General features: G+C 46.6%; 2 protein-coding genes and 1 pseudogene across 5 annotated transcripts; 2 read left to right on the top strand and 1 right to left on the bottom strand.

Annotated features, from left to right (window-relative positions):
* The first annotated feature begins 1509 nt into the window (after nt 1–1509).
* Nucleotides 1510–5386, top strand: LOC112876699 (4-coumarate--CoA ligase-like 1). 2 transcript variants are annotated; one of them, XM_025940868.1, is made up of 6 exons: nt 1510–2617; nt 2821–3013; nt 3907–4031; nt 4698–4765; nt 4874–4976; nt 5192–5386. In XM_025940868.1, the coding sequence occupies exons 1-6, from the start codon at nt 1607–1609 to the stop codon at nt 5306–5308; spliced, it is 1617 nt and encodes a 538-aa protein (XP_025796653.1). In that variant the 5' UTR covers nt 1510–1606; the 3' UTR covers nt 5309–5386. The 2 variants fall into 2 exon arrangements, 1 of the variants encoding a protein (XP_025796653.1); XR_003225359.1 differs by lacking the exon at nt 4698–4765 and having other exon boundaries at nt 5192–5230.
* Nucleotides 5387–15538: 10152 nt separating this feature from the next.
* LOC112873868 (4-coumarate--CoA ligase-like 1) lies at nt 15539–19859 on the top strand. Of its 3 annotated transcripts, none has more exons than XM_025936950.1 (6): nt 15539–16635; nt 17550–17742; nt 18117–18259; nt 18948–19015; nt 19291–19389; nt 19602–19859. In XM_025936950.1, exons 1-6 carry the CDS (start codon nt 15610–15612, stop codon nt 19720–19722), a joined length of 1650 nt encoding a protein of 549 aa, XP_025792735.1. In that variant the 5' UTR covers nt 15539–15609; the 3' UTR covers nt 19723–19859. The 3 variants fall into 3 exon arrangements, with proteins under 3 accessions (XP_025792735.1, XP_025792734.1, XP_025792736.1); XM_025936949.1 differs by having other exon boundaries at nt 19291–19392; nt 19606–19859; XM_025936951.1 differs by having other exon boundaries at nt 18945–19015; nt 19291–19392; nt 19606–19859.
* Nucleotides 19860–20708: 849 nt separating this feature from the next.
* On the bottom strand, nt 20709–25302 carry LOC112876761 (annotated as a pseudogene).
* Between the last annotated feature and the right edge of the window lie 752 nt (nt 25303–26054).

Below are 26054 nucleotides of genomic sequence, written 5' to 3'. Positions count from 1 at the left end.
GGAGTAATATTTAATCGTGAAGTCAGGAAGATGTGTCTTTCATTCTTTCTCACTGGCCGTTGCAAGAGCAGTTGGTATGGAGGTGTTAGGCAATGAGAGGATGAAAACATGATGACTACGGTTGTTGTCGTCTGTGAAAAAGGAACCATGCAGGATAAAATCACAGGGTAACCCACAAAACGAAGAGAGGATAAGGTAAGGGATAAAATCCCAAAAACTAAGACTTGAAATGTAACCTCCCAACTACTTGATATAGTGGCTCTCATCTTGATATTGATCAGATGTGGACACTGAGACAACTCGCATCTTAACATGCTATTATCTCTACCATTGAACCTATCCTCCTACTAATTTTATACTTGACCATTTCTTTCAAGAGGAAATATATTATATATATTAAATCATATAGAAGAATTCAATATGGAACCTAGACATGTCTTATTACTTTAGTATGAAGAAGCATTTTTGAAATGGTTGTAGGACGTTTATTTTTAATGGTAGTATTTGTTAAGAGAGTTGAATGCCCAGTTGCGCGTACCGAAATCAACATTTAGTCAAGTCAAATTCTGAAAGTTCTTTTATTGTATGCAACTCTTACAGAATTCCTACATATGCCAAACATGGCCAATACAAAGAGTTCTAGAATCTTACTTATTTGTACTCATGCAATTATGAGAAGCAAATACAGATACACTCGCATAACTTTTCTCAACAATTATGAGAGCAAAAACTTTCATATTGGACTTTTTTCCTTAAAAAAGATGTACCCCCTCCTTAATTAAAGACTAATTTGATCTTGTGGATGTTGAGTTTTTTTTGTAAGTTTCTATCAAAGTTAAAGAAGTTTGACTTAGAACAACGCTAAAATAAATTATATTTTGAAATGGAGAAAGTATAAAGATAAGAGAATACATAATACATTGCAGAAGGTTCTTTTCATTGCTATGAAATAGAAATAGGGCTTAGCCAAATTTGAAGAACAAGATAACACATATTATGGTAGAAGAAAGGGCCAAATACATGCACAATAGAAGACAGGGCCAAATGAACTTCAACTATCAATACCATTTCGTTATATCCAAAAAAAACTTTTAGAATAATAAGAGTGCACTAATATATACTCTCTCTATTCCAAATTATAGTTCGCTTTAGATCTATCCAAAGTTAAACTTCTTTAACTTGACTAGGTTTATAGGAACAACCACAAATATTTACAACATCTAATTAGTTTTTTTTGAAGAATTAGAGCAGTTTAACTCGCATAAAGTTAGAATATACTGCAATTTACAATGGAGGGAACAGAAATCATTATTTAACAATAATGTTACTATCTTATTGTACTTCTCACAAATAAAATACATAAGACAAAGTTAGTTGCCAAATTGCATAGAATAGACCGTAGGTCTCGCTGTCCTATTCTGACCAGCACGAGCATATGCTCGCTACATAGTCGTATGACGGCAGCGTCACACGGCCGACCCGAAAGATCAGGAGAGGAAGGAAGGCAAACCAGAGCTCCATTCCCACACAGCCACACTCTCTCTTCTCGCACTACACCAGCGATCCACGCGACGTGAGCAAAGCAACTCGGTCGCAGCAGGCAACCATGGCGGGCACGGCGTCGCCGGCCGCCGGCTACGGCCCCGACGGCGTCTACCGCTCGCCGCGCCCGGTGGCGCCCATCGCCGCCGATCCGGAGCTCTCCATAACCGACCTCGTCCTCCACCGCGCCGCCGCGTGCCCCTCCGCGCTCGCGCTCGTGGACGCCGCGACGGGCCGAGCGCTCACCTTCGGGGCCCTCCGCTCCGCGGTACTCGTCGCGGCCACCGCGCTCTCGTCCCGCGCGCGCGTCCGCCGCGGCGACGCCGTGCTCCTCCTCGCGCCCAACTGCATCCTCTACCCGGTCTGCTTCCTCGCCGTCACCGCGCTCGGCGCCGTCGCCACCACGGCCAACCCGCTCTACAACCCGCGGGAGATCGCCAAGCAGGCCGCCGACGCCCGCGCCAAGCTCGTCGTCACCGTCTCCGACCTCCTGCCCAAGATCGTAGACCTCCGCCTCCCCACCATCCTCCTGGACGGCGACGGCGCCTCCCTGCCTAACGTCACCCTCTACTCGGACCTCGTCGCCGGGGTGCAGGAGACGGAGTACCGCCGCCCTCCGACGCGGCAGAGCGACACTGCGGCGCTGTTCTACTCGTCGGGCACGACGGGGGAGAGCAAGGGCGTCGTACTCACGCACCGCAACTTCATCGCGGCGGCGACGATGGTGACGTCGGACCAGGACCAGCTCGGCGAGGGGCGGAACGTGCTCCTCTGCTTCCTGCCCATGTTCCACATCTTTGGCATGTCCGTGGTCACGCTTGGGCAGCTGCAGCGCGGCAACACCGTGGTCGTGATGGCTCGGTTTGACCTGGACGCCGTGCTGGCCGCCGTGGAGCGCCACCGCGTCACCTACCTCTTCTGCGCGCCGCCGGTGATGATCGCGCTCGCAAAGCACGGGAGCGGCGGCAGGTACGACCTCAGCTCGCTCAGGTGCATCGGCTCCGGCGCCGCGCCGCTCGGCAATGACGTGATGGAGGTCGTGGCCGACAAATTCCCCGATGCCGAAATTATCCAGGTGAGCGGGCATCTGGAACTGTGCTGTGCAGTTTTAAATTTAGCAAAATTCTTAAATTTTAAACTTTGTATTAGTACACCGGCAGTGTTTCATACTCTTGTAACAGTAAGACGGTTTAGAGCCTAAGCTAGAAAAGGATTTTTTTCATGGCATAAATGCTATACTTTTGTGTCATGGGTGATTCATGATGCTACCTCTTGCAGGGTTATGGTATGACTGAAACCTGTGGGATCATATCGCTGGAGTACCCACAAAAAGGGCGTGCCCTTCAGTTTGGTTCAACTGGAGCTCTTGTCATTGGAGTTGAAGCAAAGATTGTCGATGTGAAGACAATGAAGCATCTGCCTCCGAATCAACTAGGAGAGATCTGTCTTCGTGGACCAAACATAATGAGAGGTAAACTCAAATCGTGGTGTTTTGCTTTAAAGTGTTCTCTATGCATTTTATGATCAGAGAGGAGCTTTATTCACTAAAGATATCAAAAAAAAATCTCGATCGACTACACATTACCAAGCTCTCTCATTTGATATTACAATATGTAACTGCCGCAACTGTTAGTACTGTTTTTTATCAATGACTTTTTGTCAAACACGATTTATCAACGGCTAGTAGTTGGCATATTTAAAAAGGACAAGTCAGGTAGCTTTTATATCAAGATGCTTTACCTATAACTTCACTGTCGTAAGCTATTGTATCTACATTGTTGTTCGCCGGCCCAGAACAGGCTAAACGCACTAGTACACAATCGGCTAGTAGTCTCGGTTTTGTAACCAGGACAACGAATTCGGGACTAAAGATCCTGATTATTAGTCCTGATTTTTACATCAGGACTAAAGGTCCGTGGCAAGGTAAAAAGCTTACTCCGCGTCTAGGACTTGAACCTAAGACTCCTTACCTCGCGTACAACTTTTTTACCACCCCACCTACACAGCACATGTAACTTTAAATATAATATCTTACTTTTAAACTAACCCGTGAAGGATCTTTAGTCCGGTTAGAGCCACCGACCGGGACTAGAGGATTATCCTTTAGTCCTAAATAGTGTTACCACCCGGAACTAAATGCTTAGGACTTTGCCAACCGAGATTAAAGGGTGACTTTTAGTTCCGGTTGGTGGCTCCAATCAGGACTAAAACTCCCCACCGCTCCCTAGCCGTTGGATCCGGGACTAAAGCCTTCATCAGTCCCGGACCCAACGGCAACCGGGACTAATATCAAAGATCAACCACTTCTGTACTAGTGCGCCCGGTCAGAATCTCTCCTCACTTGTTTGAGCATATTATTTATAGGATACTTTGAATTCACAATCAAGCAAAGGTGGTTGCATACTGGTGACCTTGGATACTTTGATGAAAGAGGCCAACTTTATGTTGTCGACAGGCTTAAAGAGCTGATTAAGTACAAAGGCTTCCAGGTAAAGAAATTCACTTTTTTTTCTGAAACTACTTTTCAGTATTAGCAAGTCCTTTTGTATAATCATGTGAGGGAAAATTAAAATTTCCTTATACCGAATTTCGGCCCATTCTTCTACTTATGTCTGTTGTACTAATGCCGTGTGCTTGTTGTAAGCATTGTTGAAATATCATACACCATAGAAACATCCACACTTGATCTACATGGATAGCTCGGTATTAACAAAAGATCTAAACAATATATCTTTATTCTAGTTGTGAAAGTATCAGGAGTTTGATTACATATATATGAGCATATGACATCCTTCTGGAAACAAACAGGGCAGTACTACTTTAGGAATATTTGTAACTGATGGAAATTTAATTCAAGTGAAACGGATTGTCGGTAGGCTGACTCTTTTAGTAGAACCATGGCCTAAAGAGAAGTTTTATAAAAAATAGCAAAATCATGCATGGTAAGCTCAAGACAAGTTGAATAAGATAAAAAAAGGTTGTAATAATAAACGAACAACTTGAGAAGCTATCGCATTTTTAATTATAAAAAAATAACTGTATGAGGTACATTTGGTCAAACAGTCAAAGTACCTTCAGTGAAACTTCTTATATATTTTGTAACATATTACTTTTATCATTTAAGGAAGTTTGTATCTTTCTTTATTTACTGGCAGATTGCTCCTGCTGAGCTAGAAGGATTGCTCCTGTCTCATGCAGAAATTCTTGATGCTGTTGTCATCCCGTAAACTAAAAATCTTAGATTCTAGTGTTTATAGCTGCTTAAGGATAAAAAAAACTTCAATTGTGTTGTTTCCTTGTCTCTTATTTTGGAAGTCTCCTTTTTGCCAAGGTATCCTGATCTTGAAGCAGGGGAAGTTCCCATTGCCTACGTTGTACGATCGCCTAAGAGTTCACTGTCTGAATTTGATGTCCAGAAATTTATCGAGAAGCAGGTGAGGTTGGCTAGAAGCCTAGGCTTAATTCTGACCAGCAAGTAGTTTTAACCCTATAAAAATATTACAGCATCTCTTCCACTAGAATGAAACATTTGTAATTCCTGAATGGACGATGTTCTTTACCCTCCATCAACTGGTTGTCGTGTACCCCCACATCAACTGAATATGACCCTTCTAACGTTGTGATGATATTTTCGTGAACTACATTTCAGGTCACATACTACAAGAGGCTGAGGAAGGTTACGTTTGTGGAGAGTGTACCAAAGTCTGCTTCAGGAAAGATTTTGAGAAGAGAGCTCATCGCCCAAGTCAGATCATCCAAGTTATAGCAAGTCAATCTTCTCGGTTTCAGAACAGTCCTGTGACTAGGTTCTGCTAGACGATTTAGCACCAAGTTTACCTATCAAGTCACTGTGAGGAACCAAACATGCAGTATAGATATGCGCTAGGTACAGACCCGCAGCGGGTGCGCGCGGGCATCAGAGCGCACGCCATGCCCCCGCGGCGCGCTGGTCGCATCGGACGGCGCCGAGGACGCAGCGTACCTGGTCGGGCACATCACCGACGATGGCGGCCTGCCGCGCCAGCGCTGTACGGCCTCAGGGTGCTCGTGGAGAAGGAGGCGACTGAATCCCGGGCGCACGGTGGCTCTCCAGCGAGCCAAGGCGGCGTCTGCGGGGACGACCGGGGAGTAGTACTCGAAATACCGACCGGGCTGGATAGTATTTCAAATACCGTCCCACCCCTGGTACCCTTCTAGCCGTTGGATTGGCTTCGTGCGGCCCAGATCGGGTGAGGGCTCGGTCGTCCTTGTCAGGGAGGCGCAGCCGCGCCGAGCGAGAGCTGGATGCCGCCCTAGCGCCATGGCGGAGGCCGGAGGCCCTGCAGGTCCGCCTCCGTCGCGCCGCTGGAATGTGGTTGAGCACACCCGCGGGCTCGTCGGCCGACGATGTGGGGAACGCCGCGCCGTCGCTGCTTCCTTCGAGGACAGCCCTCCCATGCTCTGGTCTGGGCAAGCGTCCGTAGGGCCGCCGGCTCGTACCGTACCTCGTTGCTGCCGCCAGCACGGGCTTCACCGGACAGGGCAGTGGCCAACGGACCGCGGGGCCGTCGGGTCTACCTCGCCGTCCTTATCGCAGCTTGAGCACGACATGTGAATGATGACAGCATCCATCATCATGGTTGATGTTTTTTTTTAGCGACCGTGCCTAAGCAGTATTTTATTAAGAGGAAGAGAATCACAGTTGATGTTAGAGAGCACACTTTAAGGTGGAGGAGGCAATGAGAACCAGTGAATTTATCATGAGCAATTTCAAGATAATAGGATTGAAGGTCCTGCTGCTTCCTAAATTGATCACGCCCAGCGGCAACGGCGAGCTGGCCCTGCGCGGAAGCGTGTGGCGGTTCCACCTGGGCGCCGGTGCTGGCCTGCCCGACCCGCAGCGGGTTTGCGCGAGCATCAGGGCACACGCCCGCGCCGCCATGCCCAGCGGCGCGCTGGTCACGTCGAACGGCACCGAGGACACGGCGTACCTGGTCGGGCACATCGTCGTCGATGGCGGACTGCTGTGCCGGTGCGATAAGTTCCTGCACGCCTGCGGCATGTGCTTCCCCCATGCTGTACGACCTCAGGATGTTCGCGGAGAGGTAGGCGACCAAATCCCGAGCGCGCGGCAACTCTCCGGCGAGCCAAGGCGGCGTCCCACTCACGGTCACCCTTGTGCCTTTCTAGCCGTTGGATCGGCATCAAGCGGCCCAGATCGGGCGACAAATCGGTCGTCCTTGTCAGCCAGGCGCCCATGCAGGAGTTGGATGCCGCTCCAGCCCATGGTGGAGACATGGGCTGGAGACCGGAGGCCCACATCTGTCGCACCTCTAGAACGTGGTCGAGCTCGTCGGCCGAGGATGGGGGGAACGCCTTCGCCGCTTCCTTCGAGGACAGCGCTCGCGCTCTGGTCTGGGCAGCATCCGTAGGGCCACCGGCTCGTATTGTACCTTATTGCCTCCGCCAGCGCGGGCTTCACCGGATAGGGCAATGGCCAACCGACCGCGTGGGGCTGTCGGTTCTACCTCGCCGTCCTTGCCGCCGGCGGGAACGAGGTGGCCTGCGAGCGCGGCGAGGGAGTTGGCAGTGGACACGCGCACGTACGCAACCATTCCGAGCTGCACCGGTGCCCGCGTGAGTGCCTCGTTGCCCACGGCAACGCCAGTCGTGCGCGCCCGTGGCGTTGGAAGTACGACTGCACCAGTGGCGGAGCTAGGATTAAAATCTATCTATGGCAAATCTATTGCATTGGTAAATAGACGATTAGATGAACATACTGTATAAGCACTAAGTGCGGCGAGCTGACCAACGAAGATTCATCCTCCGATGTTTCAAGGCTTGAAAGCGCTTCATGATTGTATTATCATCAAGTCCTTTAATTATCTCCTTCTCGCAATGGTATAAATCATTGAGCCATTCATCGTCCATCTTATTGCGTCGTTCGATTTCTATAATTTTCATAACCGAAAAGACTCTTTCCACAAATGCTGGAAATGCTGCTGTGACTAGAAAAAGCAGTGCCAGCTCAATTAGACGATAGACCAATGAAAATATCAAACATCATATTTCTTTCAGTTTCAACCATCATCACTGCCTAAAATCATAGCAATCAGTAAAATCATCAACTCTTCTAATACGAAGAATAAAGATTTCAAATTGATCCTTCTGCAGCAGCATCAGTCACGCGTCTGGCGGAGGCGCGGAGCGGCGGAGGGTGACGAACTGCGGAGGCAGGCAGGCAGCCAAGGGCGACGAACCCACGGGCGATGGCGCCTTCGTACGTCAATTTTTGACGGTTCAGCTTTAGGAAAATATCGATCTGTCTTTAGTTAAGTGTGGGCTGGTCGTGAGCTGATGGGCTGACGACACCCCAAATGTCTAGTCTCTAAACGTTTATCTTCTTCTTCCTCCACTTTCCAGCCGGCTGCAACTCGCAAGAACTGGCGGGGAGGGGGGGGGGGCGTGTGACACTCAGGTAATTAGCTAGGTCAGACCTCAGAATTTAAGTAAGCTTGTATGTTCAAAGTTTAGCAAAAATGCATTTTATGTATGTAATGCTATGGAAGAAGGGATGTTTATGCAATTAATATTAACCAAAGGTCCTTTTATGCAAAATGGATGGGGATGAGGGAAAAGTTTAAAAGTATAAGGGTTATATTGCAAAAAGTAGTATCTGTGGTTAAATTGCAAAAATATAAGTGAAATTACCATAGGGTGTATGTGCAAAAGCAATTTTACTTAAGGATTTACATAAAATGTGAAATTATTACTAAGTCCATTTTATCTCCAAAACTATTGCTCAAATGCAGGTGAACCTTAAAGAGAAGTTGTAGAGTTTGAAAAACCATGCACTTTTGCTTTTTGGACCATCTTCATTTGAGCATTGGTTTAAAAGTTATAAGCCTTTCTCAGTTGAGCCCTTGCTTTTCTCTGAAATTGCAAAACAGTCCCTGGATCAGTTCATCCCCTTTCTTCTTCCTGGCATCTCTGCTCTCCTGCTCTGTTTCTGAGCTTCTGCCGCCGGCGCAGTACCCTGATTCCGGCCGCCGCTGGCTACCGCTCGTGCCTCCCTTGCCACGCGTTGCCGTCTCAATCCCCTCACCGCTCAAGCTCTGCCGCTGGCGCCCCACCTGAGCGCCACGTCCTCCCCCGGCTGCCAGCTTTGCACGCCGGAGCTCCTGCCGCCGCCGTCGCAATTCCTCCGCAAGCCGGCCTTATTTCCCCCTCTCTTCGGTTCAGTAGCATCAGTAGACTCCCCTTGTTCCATTTGCCCAGAAAATTTACCTGCCCAGCCTGTGCCGAGCTCCTCCCACCTTTGCCGCCCAACCCATTCCTCCGGTGAGCATCGGGTCACCGTGGGCCGCCACACCCAAGCCACCACCGCCTGCATCGAGCCCTCCGGGAGTTTCCCCAGTGCTCACCGGTGCTCCTCAGCCCTTAGCCGCCCCTCAATTCCGGCCGAGGAGCTGCCTCGACCAGCGCCGCCCGCCGCCGCCATCTGCCCACCGTGGGCCGGCCGTCTCAGCCACCCTCCTGCCTTTAGGACTCTACAGCCGGCTTCCCCATGCTCCAGTGAAGCTCCCCGACCTAACCCTTAACGCCCCCGACCACTGGACCCTTGCTCCCGCCTTCCACCTTCGCCGCCGGCCATCTGCCTCCGTCGAACTACCACTGCTGGTCACCCTTACTCCAATCCCAAGGGTTCCCAGGTGCGTGAAGGATTGTTGATGCTTCCCCTCCCCTTTGATTCCACCGCCGGTGATCGCCGTCGACCGTGCGTGCCGGTCAACCCCGCCACCCCTCTGTTTTGGACCGTCAGGGAGCTCGGGTTAGAAGAAGCAAAAGCCCAGGGGGCTATTTGCAAACTGTAAGACTCAGAGGAATAGTTCTGTTAAGGACCTGTGTGCAAGAGTCTTTGTTATTTCATGTGAGAGTCTTTTCTGTCTTGTAAAATTCGTAACAAATCACAGAAAAATCCTAAAATGGCAAAACTGGTTTTGTTAGAAACTAGATTTCAAACTCTATAACTTTGGTTAATAAAGTTTAGTGTGAAACAATTTACCTTTATCCTCATTGTTAAACCTAAGATTAGGGAATGACTTATGCGTAACTTTGATATTCAATACTTGATTACTTAGGAAGTTTAACTTAAATATTTCATGAACTCTAGATAACTTGATGCAAGGTTACAAACTTAACTTTAATTTAAACTTAATTTCTTTTATTATGAAACTTTCAACTTTAAAATAAACCTAATATATAACCTTCTCTAATTGGAATCTTTTAATATTCACTAATGTGATGTTTTATAATGCTAATATATAATCAAATTTCTATGATCTTTCATTTAAAGTTTTAAATTTAAATTTTAGTTCATTTCAAATTTAATCTAAACATTTAATTTGTATTACAATAAAATTCTACCATATCTTTATAAATAGTGTTTCAAATCTAAACCCTTTTTATTCTATGCATGTTTGTGTGTTAATTGGATGAGTTATACTATTTGAAATGTGATTTGTAAATTCAAATTTCATCTTATTAATTTAGTACATTTCATATAGATTTAACGACACTTGACGACGGAGATTACGAATTGGTCTTAGGACAAGACCAAGGTTTTTCAGAAGATCCAGCACAAGTCGTCGAAGGACTAACTGAAGTTCCGAACCCGAGTTCGGAAATCTCTGACTCTCCTGTCCCCACCCCCACCCAAGAAGGCAAGCCCCGGACATATCCCACTACTTTATTTACACTGCAATATATATCTATTTATTTATACTCATGCATTAAGTCTAGGTGTTGAAGTGAAACCCTAGATGCATGAATCCTAGGAATCCCATGTAATGCTCCCGAGTCCTTATCGGATAGATGCTCCGCTAATAGGACCGGTAGAAGTCGGGTGATTTCCTGTCACTCGCGCGATATAGGAGTTGAATGTTTACATTATTGCAACCACTATAAGGATGACGGATAGGGTCATGTATTGTGTCATGACCTGGAAGTTTACCCTGTCTGTTTCGATGAAAAGTTTTAAGGCCGAAATGTTTGGTAGTGGTGGCTAAGTTTTTGAAAGTACTAGCCACATGCCGCGAAATATGGTAAGCGGTAAGCCTAGTACCCGATTGGCCCGGCAAGTGGACTTGTCTCCACCACTCGACTTTTATTTTATGTTCACACACACCGACGTGTGGGAGTACGTTCTGCAAGGCAGACAGGAATACGGGTTTTGTAGTCGCGCTACAGACGTATGTCCTGCACATATAGGGTGTGCGTACGGTCCTGCAGTCGCTTGTGGTGGCCCTGATCCACAACCCGGAATATGAGGGAAACGGTTGCTTGGTTCACCTTGTTGGTATTCCAGGCGTGTGTGTTAGGTTTACCTTGCAAGGTTAAATTCGATTCGAATCGTCCGCCTCTCACGATGCTTGAGACTGCTTATCCCTTTTACCACATTGAGTAAAAAGTGTAACTAATGATGGATAATCTTGATGGATGATAATCACTACCTTGCTTGCTTAGTGTAGGTGCTAATCTAGAATAAATACTCAACTAGAAAATGAGAGCTAAAACTTGAAAATAGATCATACTCTTTGTTACTTTTCAGCTGAAAATAAACCCAGAGCCTTTGCAATGCCTTCATGAGTCTAGTTATGGGCTAAGTATACCCAATTCCGGGTAAGCCTTGCTGAGTATTAGAATACTCAGCCTTGCCAATGTTTGTTTCAGGTATAACCTACGAGAACCCCACGGACAACCTTGGGTGGCCAACGTCCGTTCCGTTTGGCTGGTCCGTGGAGTGGGACCCGTCCCCGGCCGGCACTGACCCTCCGGAGTGACACCAGGCCCTGGGCTAAGCTTGGTGTCCGTCTTCGCGACGTGTGTAGTCGCGTAAAAACTTTCTCTTCCGCTGTGAGTTTAGTCTAGCTGTTTCGCTTGTCAGTTTGAACATGGTTTGTATGAATTTACTTATTTTGGAACTCGGTTTGTAATAATGTATGTATGATTGTAAATTAAAAAGTTGATGAGCTATTCTGTGATGTGAACTCGCCTTCGTGCGAGATAAACCTGCTTCGATCCTGCTGAACCGTGGTTGAATCGGGCGGAGACCCGACAGACCAAAGGATTGTTCCGTTTGAAGTGCGTTAAGCTGATTGCAGTTGAACGGCGATCAATAGCGCACTTGAGCCGGAATAATTCGAGCGGTTCTGCCACAGGGCGTCCGCCTTTTGTCGCGCTTGATCTCGAGTACTGTTTATGGAAGTTCCAGTTTAGCCTCAACCGTGCAGGGATGGATGGCAATGTACACCCGCAGAGGTGCCTTGGGTTACCTTTGATGCATCACACGGGGTGGGCTGCCTAATCGAGTCTTTCTGTTGAGATGGGGCGTATGGAACTAGCTCGGATGTACTCGCTTAGACAGGAGGAAATCTGAAATTTGAGATGCATCAGGCTGATGATGCTCTCAAGACAGTGTTACGTTCAAAAAGGAATGGAGCCATCCTATCAATGCCCTCTCACTCCCGCATGCGATCGATGCCCGTGGATGGGATCGACGAGGAGGACGGAGGATCTGGACAAGGTCTCCGGTGCAGCGATCAGCCGTGCCAATGCCGCGCATGCAGGCGTGGCGGTGACGGCACACATGTGGGCATCCATGGTGAGGATGTGGTTGTGGGCATCCACGCGTACGTATTTCAGAATTTCTTTCGAAACTGACCTGCCCTCTCTCAGTCTCTCTTCCGTTTCAAATCCATTTCCTTCTGCTTCTTCTTTAATTCGACATTGCTGCCGGAAAGGTCTCTTGACCGCATCATCGTATCTATACTTGCAAGCGGGGCGGGATGCGGTTGCCCGCCCCGCGTCCGCGACAGCCGCAACATTACTTGCGGATGTATATGGCGGACTAGGGACCGGACACATGTTCTAAAGATGGAAAGAGAATGACCTGATGGAGGCACGAGGCCCGCGGGCTGGCTCATAGCATGAAATTTTGATCCGGCCCAAGTACAGCCTTTGTCGTGCCTAGGCTAGCCCAATCCATCCCCTATGCTGTGCTTGGGCCGCTCCCTTGGCCCGTAGGTTGGCACGGCACGACCCGACTAGCCTCTTCCCCTCCTACCCTTCCCTTCCCTTCCTCACATCTCCTCCCTTGCTCACACCGCCGCCGCCTCCTCGCGTCATGACTGCCTGCTCCCTTTCCCTTGCAATAGCGCGACGATCGGCACCACCCCTCTTCCCCTGCCTGCGCCGCGGCCGGCGCTGCCCCCTCCTCCTTTCACGCACTGCTGTCGGCGTCGGCCCCTACTTTCCTCCTCGCGCCGCGGCCGATGCCACTCCCTCCTCCCCTCCTAGCGCCGCTGCCGGCGATGCTCCCTGCTCTCCTTCCCTCGCGATAGCATGACGGCCGATGCCCATCCCTCCTCCCCTGCCCGCACCACGAAAGGCGTCGCCCCCTCCTCCCTCCCCACGCTGCGGCTGACGCCAGCCCTCCATGCGCTGCACCAGTGGCCGGCGTCGGCCCCTCCTTTCCTCCTTGTGTTGCGGCCGGCGCCGCTCCCTCCTCCCCTCCTAGCCGCTACCGGCGCCGCCTCACCCATGCTGACCGCTCAGCTCCTGCTAGGCCAACGGGTTAATCGGGCTGACGGGCCGGCACGACACAGTTAAATCTACCCCGTGTCATGCCTAGGCTGGCAGCTCAGCCTATAGGCGGACGCGGCACGACCTATATAATAAGCATGCCTAGTCTGGCCGTGTCTAATCGGGCCGTGCTTTGTCGGACCCGGACCGTGCCGTGTTGGGCGGCCCGTTTAGCTATCTATAGAGGACGTACCGACCGTACGGATCCTATCCCTTTCCAAACCCCAATCACCTCACAACTCCTCGCTCTCTCATCATGGCAAGCCAGATTCCCTTTCACTCCCGCATGCGACGCTCGTGGATGGGATCGACAAGGAGGTATCTGGAGAAGGTCTCCGGTGCGGCGGTTAGTAGTGGCGATGCCGCGCATGCAGGCGTGGCGGTGACGGCACACATGTGTGGGCATCCATGGCAAGGATGTGGTTGCGGGTACGGTCGCTGGGCAGAAGACATACGAAGGCGGTGACGGCACACATGTGGACATCCATGACGACCGGCGTGATCATGTACGACGGCGAGGATTGTGATGATGAATATTGCACGAGGTAGAAGTTGCACGCAGGGAGAGGGAGGCCAAGGACTCTTGTGGAGGTCCAGCGGAGACAGTGGTGGTGCTGCAGCTGCAGGCGTGGTTGCAAGGGTGCTGCAGTAAATCTAAAGGGATTTCAGAATTTCTTTCGGAACCGCCATGTCCTCTCTTTCTTCCGTTTGAAGCGCTCATTTTCTTCTCCTCTCTCATTCCTCTTCTTTAATTCCACATTGCTGCCGGAAAGGTCTCTCGAGGCATCATCCTATCCCGTACGTTTTCCCTGGCCCCCTACCTTGCTCGCCCTCGTCCTGTAGTCCGCTCATCGGCGCCGCCGCACGCTGTCTGTCCACCGCTGCCGCCCGTGCGAGACGGCGATTTCTCGTCGCAGCTCCGTCCAGACCTGACAGTACGACATGCATGGTAGAAATAATGTCGACGTACGGTTGGTCGTCATGTTGTGGTCGAAGTTAGATGAGATAGATGCATCTCGTCCAGTTTCCATTGTCGCTGCTGCTGACGAATCCTTTTTCTCTCCCACTAGTTTTAACGTCACAATTTCATTTCAAAAGCTTCGTACGTATAACCATTACATCTGGGGAAAAGCTCTCGCGGCTCTATTTCTTCCGGGGAACGTGTTTCATGCATTTTCACTAAGGAAGTTCTCCTTTTCCTTTTTTTTGAAAAATGAAATGCCACTGGCCTCTGCGCAACCGTACACAACCCAAATAATATGTGGTTTGTAATCAAGCTCATGTAACATTATGTAAGATTGATTACAAACCACATGTCCATACATCGCATACAAACCACAAATCCATACATCGCATTTACCATGTGAGCTTGATTACAAACCACATGTCCATACATCGCATACAAACCACAAGTCAAGGCACCTCACCTGCATAGTTATCTGAATTGTAAGAACTTCTCGTCTATGATTCTTGTCCTGGTTGCACATTGGACGGTAGGGGGGCTTTCTTCTCATTGCAATAATCTCATTCAATGAGCAATTTGATGATGAATGGCTGCAAAAATAGTGAGTAGAAGTGGTGGCCTCGGGTAAAAGGAGCAGAGGAGGAGGGATATATACTTTACCATTTTCACCGCTGGACCGTGCTTAGCACCAGCGGCGATAGTCTATTTTCACGACCGGTTCAAAAACCGGTGGTGACAGTATCCATTTTCACCGCCGGTGCCTGAACCGGCGGTGAAAATAGGTTTAGAGCTGGCGGTGAATTCAATCTATAGTGGTGCTTAGAAACATATATGGATACAATGCATGTACGTACTTTGTACTTGCATCATTTTTCTCAGCATTTATCACAGAGCACAGACTTTCCTATTTGCCTTCTCTTCCTTAACGAATGATACAGATAAGAAGGCACATATTATAGCAGGTCTCATCCGTTGCTATGGAATAGAAACGGGGCTGAACCTGGTTTAAAGGAAAAAAATATTTTGTGGTGGAAAGGGCTAATAAATGAACTCGAACTATCAATATCATTTTATATATCGAAAGTAAACCGTTAAGAATGACGGGAGTATAGTAGTAAAAAACGTTAATCAACGTGAACCGAGCATATAGCTCGGTTAGGAACCAACCAATCCGGTTCAAGTCCTAAACTTAGTACGAATGGTCATGTTTTTCCAAATTTATTTTACAAATTAATGGTGCACTCATGTCATGGCGACTTCGTTCTTTTTGTGATAGCCGGGGAGCATATACATATATATGTGTATATATATATATATATGTGTGTATACATATATATATGTATATACATATATGTGTGTATACATATATGTATATATACATATATATGTATGCTCGCACCAGACCGGGAATATCAGGAGAGCAAGGGAGCCAAATCAGAGCTCCATTCGGCTGCAGCTGCGAAAGAAAGAGGCAGGCAACCATGGCGGGCACGGCATCACCGGCCGCGGGTTACGGCTCCGACGGCGTGTATCGTTCACCGCGCCCGGCGGCACACGACGCCTCCGACCCAGCGCTTTCCCTCTCCGACCTCGTCCTCCACCGCGCCGCCGCGTGCCCCTCCGCGCTCGCGCTCGTGGACGCCGCGACGGGCCGCGCGCTCACCTTCGAGGCCCTCCGCTCCGCGGTGCTCGCCACGGCCGCTGCGCTGTCCTCCCGCGCGCGCGTCCGCCGCGGCGACGTCGTGCTCCTCCTCGCGCCCAACTGCGTGCTCTACCCGGTCTGCTTCCTCGCCGTCACCGCGCTCGGCGCCGTCGCCACAACGGCCAACCCGCTCTATACCCTGCGGGAGATCGCCAAGCAGGTGGCCGACGCCCGCGCCAAGCTCGTCGTCACCGTCTCCAACCTCCTGCCCAAGATCGCCGACCTCCGCCTCCCCGCCATCCTCTTGGACAGCGATGGCGCCTCCGCGCCTTCGAACTACGCCAGCAACGTCATCCTCTACTCGGACCTCGTCGCCGGGGTGCAGGAGATGGAGTACCGCCGGCCGCCGACCAGGCAGAGCGACAAGGCGGCGCTGTTCTACTCGTCGGGCACGACGGGGGTGAGCAAGGGCGTCGTGCTTAGCCACGGCAACTTCATCGCGGCGGTGACGGCGGCGACGTCGGACCAGGACGAGCTCGGGGAGGAGCGCAACGTATTCCTCTGCTTCCTGCCCATGTTCCACATCTACGGCATGTCCATTGTCACGCTCGGGCAGCTGCAGCGCGGCAACACCGTTGTCGTGATGGCTCGGTTTGACCTGGACGCCGTGCTGGCCGCCGTGGAGCGCCACCGCGTCACCTACCTCTTCTGCGCGCCGCCGGTGATGATCGCGCTCGCCAGGCACGGGAGGGGGGGCAGGTACGACCTCAGCTCGCTCAGGTGCATCAGCTCCGGCGGCGCGCCGCTCGGCAAGGACGTGATGGAGGCCGTGGCCAACAAATTCTCCGGCGCCGAGATTATCCAGGTGAGTGAGCATTTTCGAGATTCCGCAGTTCCATCATAGCTGCTCTTCCGTTTTTTTTACCAAGAACACTTTTATATATACAATATACGCTATATATGGCATCTAATGTTAGAAAATACGTCCGTCTAGAAATCCGATAGTATGGCTTATCAGGATAACGGAGTGAATTAAAACAATTTAAATCATTAGCTTATGACTTGCACTTGAACATACTCAAGATAAATCTAAACATACTATCCAGACGTGCGACTAAGATTTATTTCGTGTCTACACCCACAAAAAAAAAGTTAGCAAGAACTACTCTATGAAATTATAGATATACAGGCTGCAAGTAATAAATATGAAAACATAAAGTGATAAGTAACAAGGTGCAAACTCAGTACGAGGATTTATTCTAGGGTATCGACGATAAATGTCACCTCTAGCCTATCCTGAGCTTCACTAAAGATATACTCCCGATGACCAAGTCTCTCTGTAAAGATCTTCGATTCGCCGCAAAGACTCCATGTAAGTTCGATAAGTTGATAGCCATAAAAGTAAGTTTCACTATAATCTCTCTTCGATCATCTCAATGACATCTCAAATACGGAGCTTCTCTGTTAATGGAAGGCGTTCCCAGCAAATGGCCACCGCCACTGTTGCTTGATACTTACCGGAGGATCGAGAAGCTTGCCGGCAATCTACAAAGATTTCAAAGTGCTAGTGCACCAAGTTTATAAGGGCAGTTCACACTTTAGACCAGCCACAAAGCAGCAACATATTACAATCACTTATCGTTGGTTTAGTTTAGCACTAATCACTCTAACTATATGCTAATTGTCTTAAATAATCAATTTAGTTTGAATTTATTCTTAACACGGCACCGTCTGTACTATACGCTTCAAGTTTAATGGCCTGGGGTGCTCCTCTTGCAGGGTTATGGTATGACTGAAACCTGTGGGATGATATCGCTGGAGTACCCACAAAAGGGACGTGCCCGTGAGTTTGGTTCAACTGGAGCACTTGTCAGTGGAGTGGAGGCAAAGATTGTCGATGCAAAGACAATGAAGCATCTGCCTCCGAATCAGCTAGGAGAAATCTGTATTCGTGGACCAAGCGTAATGCGAGGTAAATTCAGATTGCGGTGGGTGTTGCTTGAAATTGTTCTATATGCATTTTATGATCTGGAGGGGAGCTTTATTCGCTAAATAAAGATGCCAATTTCTTGATCAACTACACACTACCAAGCTATCTCAAATGATATTGCAACGGAACTGCAGAAATATTAAAAAAATGTTTCTGGCATTGCAGCTGTTCATTGATAAAGAACGATTTATCCATGGCTAGTGATTGGCATAATTAAGAAGGAAAAGACAGCTAGCATTTATATCAAGAAACTACACCTACAAATTTCCCTGTCATAATTCTATATTGCTGTTCACAGACTATGGGACAAAAAAACTGGTAAGAATTTCTCCTTACTTATTTGGGCCAATGTATAGGATATTTCAACAATGTGCAAGCTACTGAGTTGATAATCAAGCAAGGGTGGTTGCATACTGGTGACCTTGGATACTTTGATGAAAGAGGCCAGCTTTATGTTGTCGATAGACTTAAAGAGCTGATTAAGTACAAAGGTTTCCAGGTAAAGAATTTCAGTTTTTTTTAAAAAAATATAGTTTTTAATTTAAGCAGGCCTTCTCATATAACTATGTGAGGGAAAATTAGACCTTTTTCATAATGGGAAAATTAGACTTTTCCCTTGTACCAAATTGGGGCCCATTTCTGTTTATGTCTGTTCTACTAATAGCGTGTGTTTGTTGTAACCTGTAAGCATTGTTGAAATATCATACACAGTAATACATTCACTCAAGATCTATACCGTAGCTCGATATCAAGATCTATCAATATTTTGTTATTCTAGTGGTCAAAGTATCAAGAGTTTGATTACACATTAACATATGTATGACATCCTTCTGCAAATAAAGAGGCTAGTACTTTAGGTATATTTGTAACTAAATGGAAATTTCAAGTGAAAGAGAATGTCTGTAGGTGCAATCTTTCAGTAGAACCATGAATGAAAGAGAAGCTTTTTACCAAAATGAGCATTGAGTAACCTCATGCGCGGTAAGCTGGAGACAATTCAAATAAGATTACAGAAAGGTCACAATAGTCCACAAACGACTTGAGAAGCTCTCACTATTAATTGTAAGAATTTTAAATGTATGAGGTACACTTGGTCAAAGTACCTCATACATTCAGACTTCTTATTATCTTTTGTATCATACTTTATTATTATTTAAGGAAGTTTTGAATCTTTCTTTATTTAGCAGATTGCTCCTGCTGAGCTTGAAGGATTGCTTCTGTCTCATCCAGAAATTCTCGATGCTGTTGTCATCCCGTAAGCTGAGCAATTTAGATTCTACTCCCTCCATCCCAAATTACAATTTCTTTTGGATTTTTTAGATACATAATTTTTGCTATGAATCTAGACATAATGTTCATCTAGGTGCATAGCAAAATATATGTATCCAGAAAAAACAAAACGAATTGTAATTTGGGATTGAGGGAGTAGTGTTTAGAGCTTCTTGTAATTGAATATATATATATATATAGAAACTTCAATTCTGTTGTTTTCTTTTCTCTTATTTTGGAAGTCTATCTACTTTTTGCAAGGTATCCTGATCCTGAGGCAGGTGAAGTTCCCATTGCCTATGTTGTACGATCGCCTAACAGTTCACTGTCTGAAGTTGATGTCCAGAAATTTATTGAAAGCAGGTGAGGTTGGCTACAAGCCTTGGCTTAATTATGACCAACAACTAGTTTAGCTCAAATAAATAAAATATAGTATCTCTCACCAGAATGAAACATATTTGATTCCTGAATGGACGATGTCCTGTACCCTCCTCCATTAACAGAATGTTCTGTACTCCCACGTCAACTGAAATATGACCTTCTAACATCGTAATGACTTTTTTGTGAACATTTCAGGTCACGTACTACAAGAGATTGAGGAAAGTTACGTTTGTGGACAGTGTACCGAAATCTGCTTCAGGAAAAATTTTGAGAAGAGTGCTCATCGCCCAAGTCAGATCATCCAAGCTGTAGCAAATTAATCTTCTGAATTTCAGAAGAGCGCTTGTCTCTAGGTTCTGCTAGATGCATGATTGAATAATGGTTTGCCTGTTCCAATCCCCAAAATCCATCAAAACAACTATGATCTGGACACGATTTTATTTAGTTTATATTTTGGAATCTTGATTTTACTAAGTATCATTGCTGTAAATGGGATTATTGAGAGCGAATAAAGAAAAGAAGAGAATGGGTCTTAGACTGAGAGTGTTTGAAGTCCTGAATGAAGCAAAGAACGTCTATTTATAAATATTAGGTGACTAACATTTTTCATACCAACCAAATCTTACCTCCTAAAGAAATATTCCTTCTATCTCAAATATAGCTACGTTTAGGTCTGTATTAAGTTAAAAAAATTTAACTTTAACTATAAATAGAAAAAAATATTATAAAAATTGTTAACATAAGAATTATATTAGTATATTTATTATGAAACCAACAATCATAACATATATTTTTTCTATTTGAAGTAAATTGAAAATCAAATAATGACACTTGCGAGTAGAAACAAAAATAAAAACAAATTATATGAGATCATGCCATACTCTACACCACTATAGCTTTTGGAAATTTTACATGACCATTTGCACAATGTTTGAATCCTTCAGGCACCGCAGTGTGACCGCAACCTTAATTCCATTCTGGTCACTCTTGGAGTGTACTGGTAAGCTCCCCAGTTGGAGGACACCAACAAGAATTCAAATTCTGGTGGCACCCCAAAAAAAATCCCCTTGTTTGCAACCTAAAAATAGTGACAAGACGCCAGCCTGAGGTATTTGTGGTTGGTTTGGACCTATACCTACTTGGGGTAGTTGCAAGTTGCAACAGCTTTCAACCCAGTTGGTCGTGATTGGCTTATAGTGCAGCCCTACAGGGTGAAGCCGGGGTTTGTAGATTTTCTCAACCGAGCCGCGTAACGTCTCACTTGGATACTTGTAATACCACGGGGACAGGGAGTTTTCTTTTCCACTCCGGTAAGTATGTCGCATGCCCTTACTGAAATATCAATTTCAGTCCATTACAACATCACAGTATACAGAAATGTTTCTTGCTACAAACATCATATTACACAACAAAAGTACTCCGCAACAATCGCCCTTGATCAACAGTCTACAATATACAGCACAACGCTTTAGTTTTTCTTTTCAGTGTTAGTTTATCAAGTCGTGCAGATATATACAATACATGGCAGGATCTTTTAGACTGAGCTACAGCGGATCGCGAGGTGCAGCAGTTGTTCTCAAGGAGACATTAGAATCTTCCTCAACTCATGGCTGCCTTCCTGGATGCACCCTGAACCAGCCAGCGAGTTTATCCACACATCATCCGTTCTCACTGGTTCTTCGTCATCGTTCCTGTGCCAGGTCCAGTGGGCATGGGTGGAGTTCATGATCTTTAGCTCACCATGACCAAAGCTCGCTTCCCTGAAGACTGACCAAGCTGGCTTTGGATTACGATACCTGAACACACCGAGAAGCAATTAACGATGCCTCTATTGATGCTGAAATGGCTAAAATTCATAGGCATATATACAGTGATAGTCAGGTGGTACCTGTGGGCCAAGCCTTCGCGGTTTCCGCCGTCCCCAATAGTTATGTGAACAGCACCACAAGGATCAAGTCTACCATTGTAGACTCGCTCCTGCACAAAATAACATCATATGGATTTTCCATTCAGCTCATCTAAATGGTCACAGTGGCTCAAATTTGAACAGTCACGCAGACTGCAGTTCAGGGATTTATGGGGAGTCATACCGCACGTTCGTAAGCATGCACATGACCTGCTATTACCATATCCACATGAGCAGCATAAAGCAAAGGCTCCATCGCGGCCATCATACTGTCACCTTCACCCTGATGAGCCCAATTGCTATTATACCATGGGGCATGCAACAATACAATGAGCCATGGCGTTTTCTTCCTATCGACCTTGGCAAGATCAGCCTGAAAAGCAGAGAAGTTGACACAAAAAATCTTATGTATTGTCAACAAGAATGACTGAGTAGGGATTTCGAAGTTCAAGACATCCTCTTCAATACACAAACAAAATATCTATGGACCATAAATAACCACCAACTAAAACTCTGTCTCAACATATAGCTACTTTTAGGGCTGTCCTAAGTTAAACTATCTCAGGTTTCACCAAGTTTAAAGAAAAAATTATTCACATCTATGGAACCAAATAAGTATACCATGAAATATGTCATGATTGATTGCCTGGTACTAATTGGTGCTATAGATGTTGATATATTTTCATATGAATTCGGTCAAATCCAAGATATTTGACTTAGGATAACTAAAAGTAGCTATATTTTGGGATGGAAAGAGTAATTAAAATAAAAGATGACTGGTACACTGTGTAATCCTAGTAAACATAACATTAGTGAAACCTTCATTCCTTTAAATGGAGAAGGGATTTTCATAATGAAGTTTCATACCTTGAGCCAAGCATACTGATCTGAGCTCTCATCATAATCTGTGTAGGAACCTAGCATTATAATGTGTGCCCCTGCAATCTCAAAAGAGTAGTACAAATTTGATGTAGATCCACTCTCTTCATAAGGCATTTTCCATCGTGCATTATATGACTGAAACCCTGACTCAAGAAACGGAATGTGCTCCTTCTCATGGTTTCCTTCTGTCACCATCCAAGGCCGTGTGCTAGCAACTGGCTCAACCAATGTACCAAAGGAATCCCACAAATGTTGCATAAAATCAGCGTAAGAGAGATCACCAGGGAGTAAAAGCATATCATGCTCACACTGCTTAATGTGATCTAGAGTTGATTTTGTCCAACTAGTCTGCCCAAGATCACCAACAACAGCCAATGACAACGGAAATTGGGATGGAGGGGTCTTAAATTGGAATTCCGGACCTTGCCCTCCACATCGGTAGTAATAAATAGTATTGTCCTCAAGAGGTCCGATGACTACATGATGAATTTTTCCTGAGCTATACAATACGTATCTGTAGGATGTGCTTTCTCCTTGAGATGTCATTGTGTATGTTCCTTCTTTGGTTCCATAGTCCACCACAGAGGGGGCAGAGTTATCATTGGTAATCCATGTTATTCTCATGAGCTTTTCTCCCGCTAGCGATATGTGCACCTGTAGAACATGTGATTCCATACATTTGAGCTGTTCATGACCATTTTTACGAGCACATAGTATTGAGAATAAAACGAAGAGCACAAACAGGATTACAGACTAAATGCTCATGAAATGCACAAGGCCTTCTGCAACGAATTTCAGCTTTAGGGATCAGATACATTAATGCAGTTAAATACTTCCTGAAATCTCAAATTATGATACTCTTGCTTAACATGGAGAATATTCTGGTAAGTTTCTAAGAAACGACAACGAAGATAGGGTAACCATCAAGAAAATGGGAAAAATCCAAAAAAGAAGGCCTAAGCCATCAGTATGGCACATTAACAGATTACCCATGAATAATAATAATCCAAGTCTATAACATGAGAGTTATCACCTAATTGTTTTTATGTGTCAAATAAGTAAATTTGTTATCAACAGGCCTCGTGAAATTTACACTCACTCAACTTCATAATATAAGGTCAAACTACACTTGTATCACAGTTTAAGAAATGGTGATATTTAAGTGACAAGTCTACTCGTATCATATGTGCAGCTAGAAACCCAATATACTCCTATAATTAGGAAAATATTGATGAAATGAACCTTGAATATAGGAGAGGTCTCATGAAATGAACAGAGGAGCCAATGAAATTCAAGTATTCAACTGATGATGCCAAGTTACAAATCTTATAGAAGATACACAAATCCAAGTTATTTTTCAAACTAAAGAATAATGCTGAGAGATCTGTGGTGGGTATTATATTCAACATAAAGACATCATTGTGCATGGAGTAAAAATAATATTTGGGCGCAAAGCCATCAAAACTAGCAGAGAGGCCTTATCAGGGAGTATGGCCATACAAAAGAAGGTAATGATACAGAATCAGTATATATTACAAAGGGACGATCATAACTGTGTGCCAAGTTGGAAAATGTTACTAAGGTCTATTGAGTCATAAATAGGGAATTGTTGTGGCATTCAATGATATAGAATTTCTTGGCCATTCCCACAATTCTGGGCCCACCCAGCAGAGCTCAAATTCTTTGGCCTAATATGGATGCTGTCCTGTCCGGCTAATCAGTTCTTGGCCATATACTAGAACTGACAAGTAATCATATAATCTAGAAACGCACAGTGCTACATCTGTACCGGTGGGATGACCTATTCACCAGAGACCTAGAATGGGGGAGTGAATATTCAAAGGATTAGATGAGCGGGGAGCTTAGGAGCTATTTCTGAATAGGCAAAATAGGTATTTTGGTCCCTCAACTTTATCCCAAGTGTCAAGTTCATCCCTCAACTTTCAAATTGGCCAATATAGTCCCTCAACTTTTGTTTTGAGGGTAAACTCATCCTGTACTGATATTACACTCCATAATAATATGCGATAAATGCAAAAAGTCTTTTTTACCCTTAGTTTTTCCCCTCCTCATTTCCACCCTTTTGTGTCACTATTTCGCTCAACTTCCCGCAACATTTTATACGGCGGTATGTAGTTATGCAATAAGTAGCTTTAATTTTACTCTCCATGCGTCCGCAGTATAATACGATGCATGGATAAATAAATTCTATATCTCTTAAATGAATTTAGAAGGGAATGAGCTAAGGGTAAAGAGGATTTTTTGCATAAATTTTATATTATTATGGAGTATAATATCAGCATAAGCATGAGTTGACCCAAAACAAAGTTGAGGGTCTATATTGGCCAATCTGAAAATTGAGGGATGAACTTAACCTCTGCTCAAAATTGAAGGACTAAAACGTAAAACGTCTATTTTGCCTTCTGAATATGGAAACCGAGACAAACAACTCAACATACAGTAAATCAGTTATACCCTTTTTTGAATTTGACTTAATTGCAGCAACAGGGGAAATGTCGATAGATGGCCACAAACAGCACCAAATCGATAACCCCGATCCAAACGGAGCTATCCAGATCAAGAACCAACCAAGAAACTCCCTGATGGCTCTCGGTTGCCGCCTAATCAAGAAAGGGCCCTTTCTTGGACCGATCCCATCCCCCAAACACACCCCCGAATCGATCGCAACCCATCAATTCGACAACAACCGGACCCAGGCGACGGAACCAGCGGCGAACGAATCCGGCTGGAGGGAGCAACCTCACCTGCTGCGGGTCGGAGGCGGAGGCCTTCTTCTTGCTCCAGGGGAAGATGCTCAGGAGCGCCTTGCGGTGGGGCCGCGCCGGCGGCGGCCGGACGTATCCTCCCCACCACGCGAGCCCCGGCCGCGGCGGCGGCGGCGGCGCAGGAGAAGGATACGGGCGAGCAGGAGCAGTAGGAGGAGGGGCGGCGCGGCCATGGGGGCGGGAAGGGGAGGGCTCGTGCTGGCTCTGGCAGCTCGGGTCCCCATCGTCCTCTGCTCTTCCGCCTCTGTGGCGCGGGCGCAGCGCGGTATGCTTGTACGGCGGTCGGCGGGGCTACCTCGTTCAGTTTGAGGTCAGGCCATTTCTGGTAGAGCGAGAGGCCGAGAGCACGGTGGGGCAAACGCTGTAACCGTCTCTGCCCTCCGCCGGGTCAATGCACTGATTTTTCGGGAAGGTCTCGTTGCATCCTGTGGCAACGGATTATTTTCAGGGGCATTGAGTCGTGCGACTAAATTTCAAAGCGTGTTTGGGAGAGATCCGCTTTACAAACTTTACGAAATATTCTACTGAGCTTCACCAACTTTACGAAACATTCTATTAAATACGTGTAGATCCAGAAATTTAGATTTAGAAAAAACGTGAATCTAAGGTTAGATCCAGGTTTTCCTAAAATACCTAAAACGATGCTCCAAAAATACCGATTTCATACCTCCTCATAGAGTTAGGAGTTATTTACCTACTATTACCACTGGTTACACAACTTACCGAAGAATGCATTGCCAGCAAAAGGAAGGGCGGTAGGGGGGCGGCCAAGAGTATAGGAGAGGTCGAGGTGGACGAGGGAGCGCAGGAGCAGAGCAGGTGCCGGAACGCCGGTAGGGAGAGGTTGGAGAGGCGAGGCAACGGCCGGGGCATCGGAGGCGGAGCGGTGGGAGGAGTAGAGGGTGCGGCCAGCGGCACCGGAGGGAGAGGTGCGCGTCCCCGGTGAGCGCTGAGGCGGGGTCCGAGAGGTTGGACTTGGCAGCGAGGAGCGCGGCGAAATCGGCCGGAAGCGCGGCGGGGAAGAGGCTAAAATAGACTATTCACAACAAGTTATCATCTTTTTGGAGTTG

This window comes from Panicum hallii, chromosome 9 (genome assembly GCF_002211085.1).
Source record: "Panicum hallii strain FIL2 chromosome 9, PHallii_v3.1, whole genome shotgun sequence".
NCBI classification, from domain to species: domain Eukaryota; kingdom Viridiplantae; phylum Streptophyta; class Magnoliopsida; order Poales; family Poaceae; genus Panicum; species Panicum hallii.
This window is presented reverse-complemented; position numbering and strand designations above follow the sequence as displayed.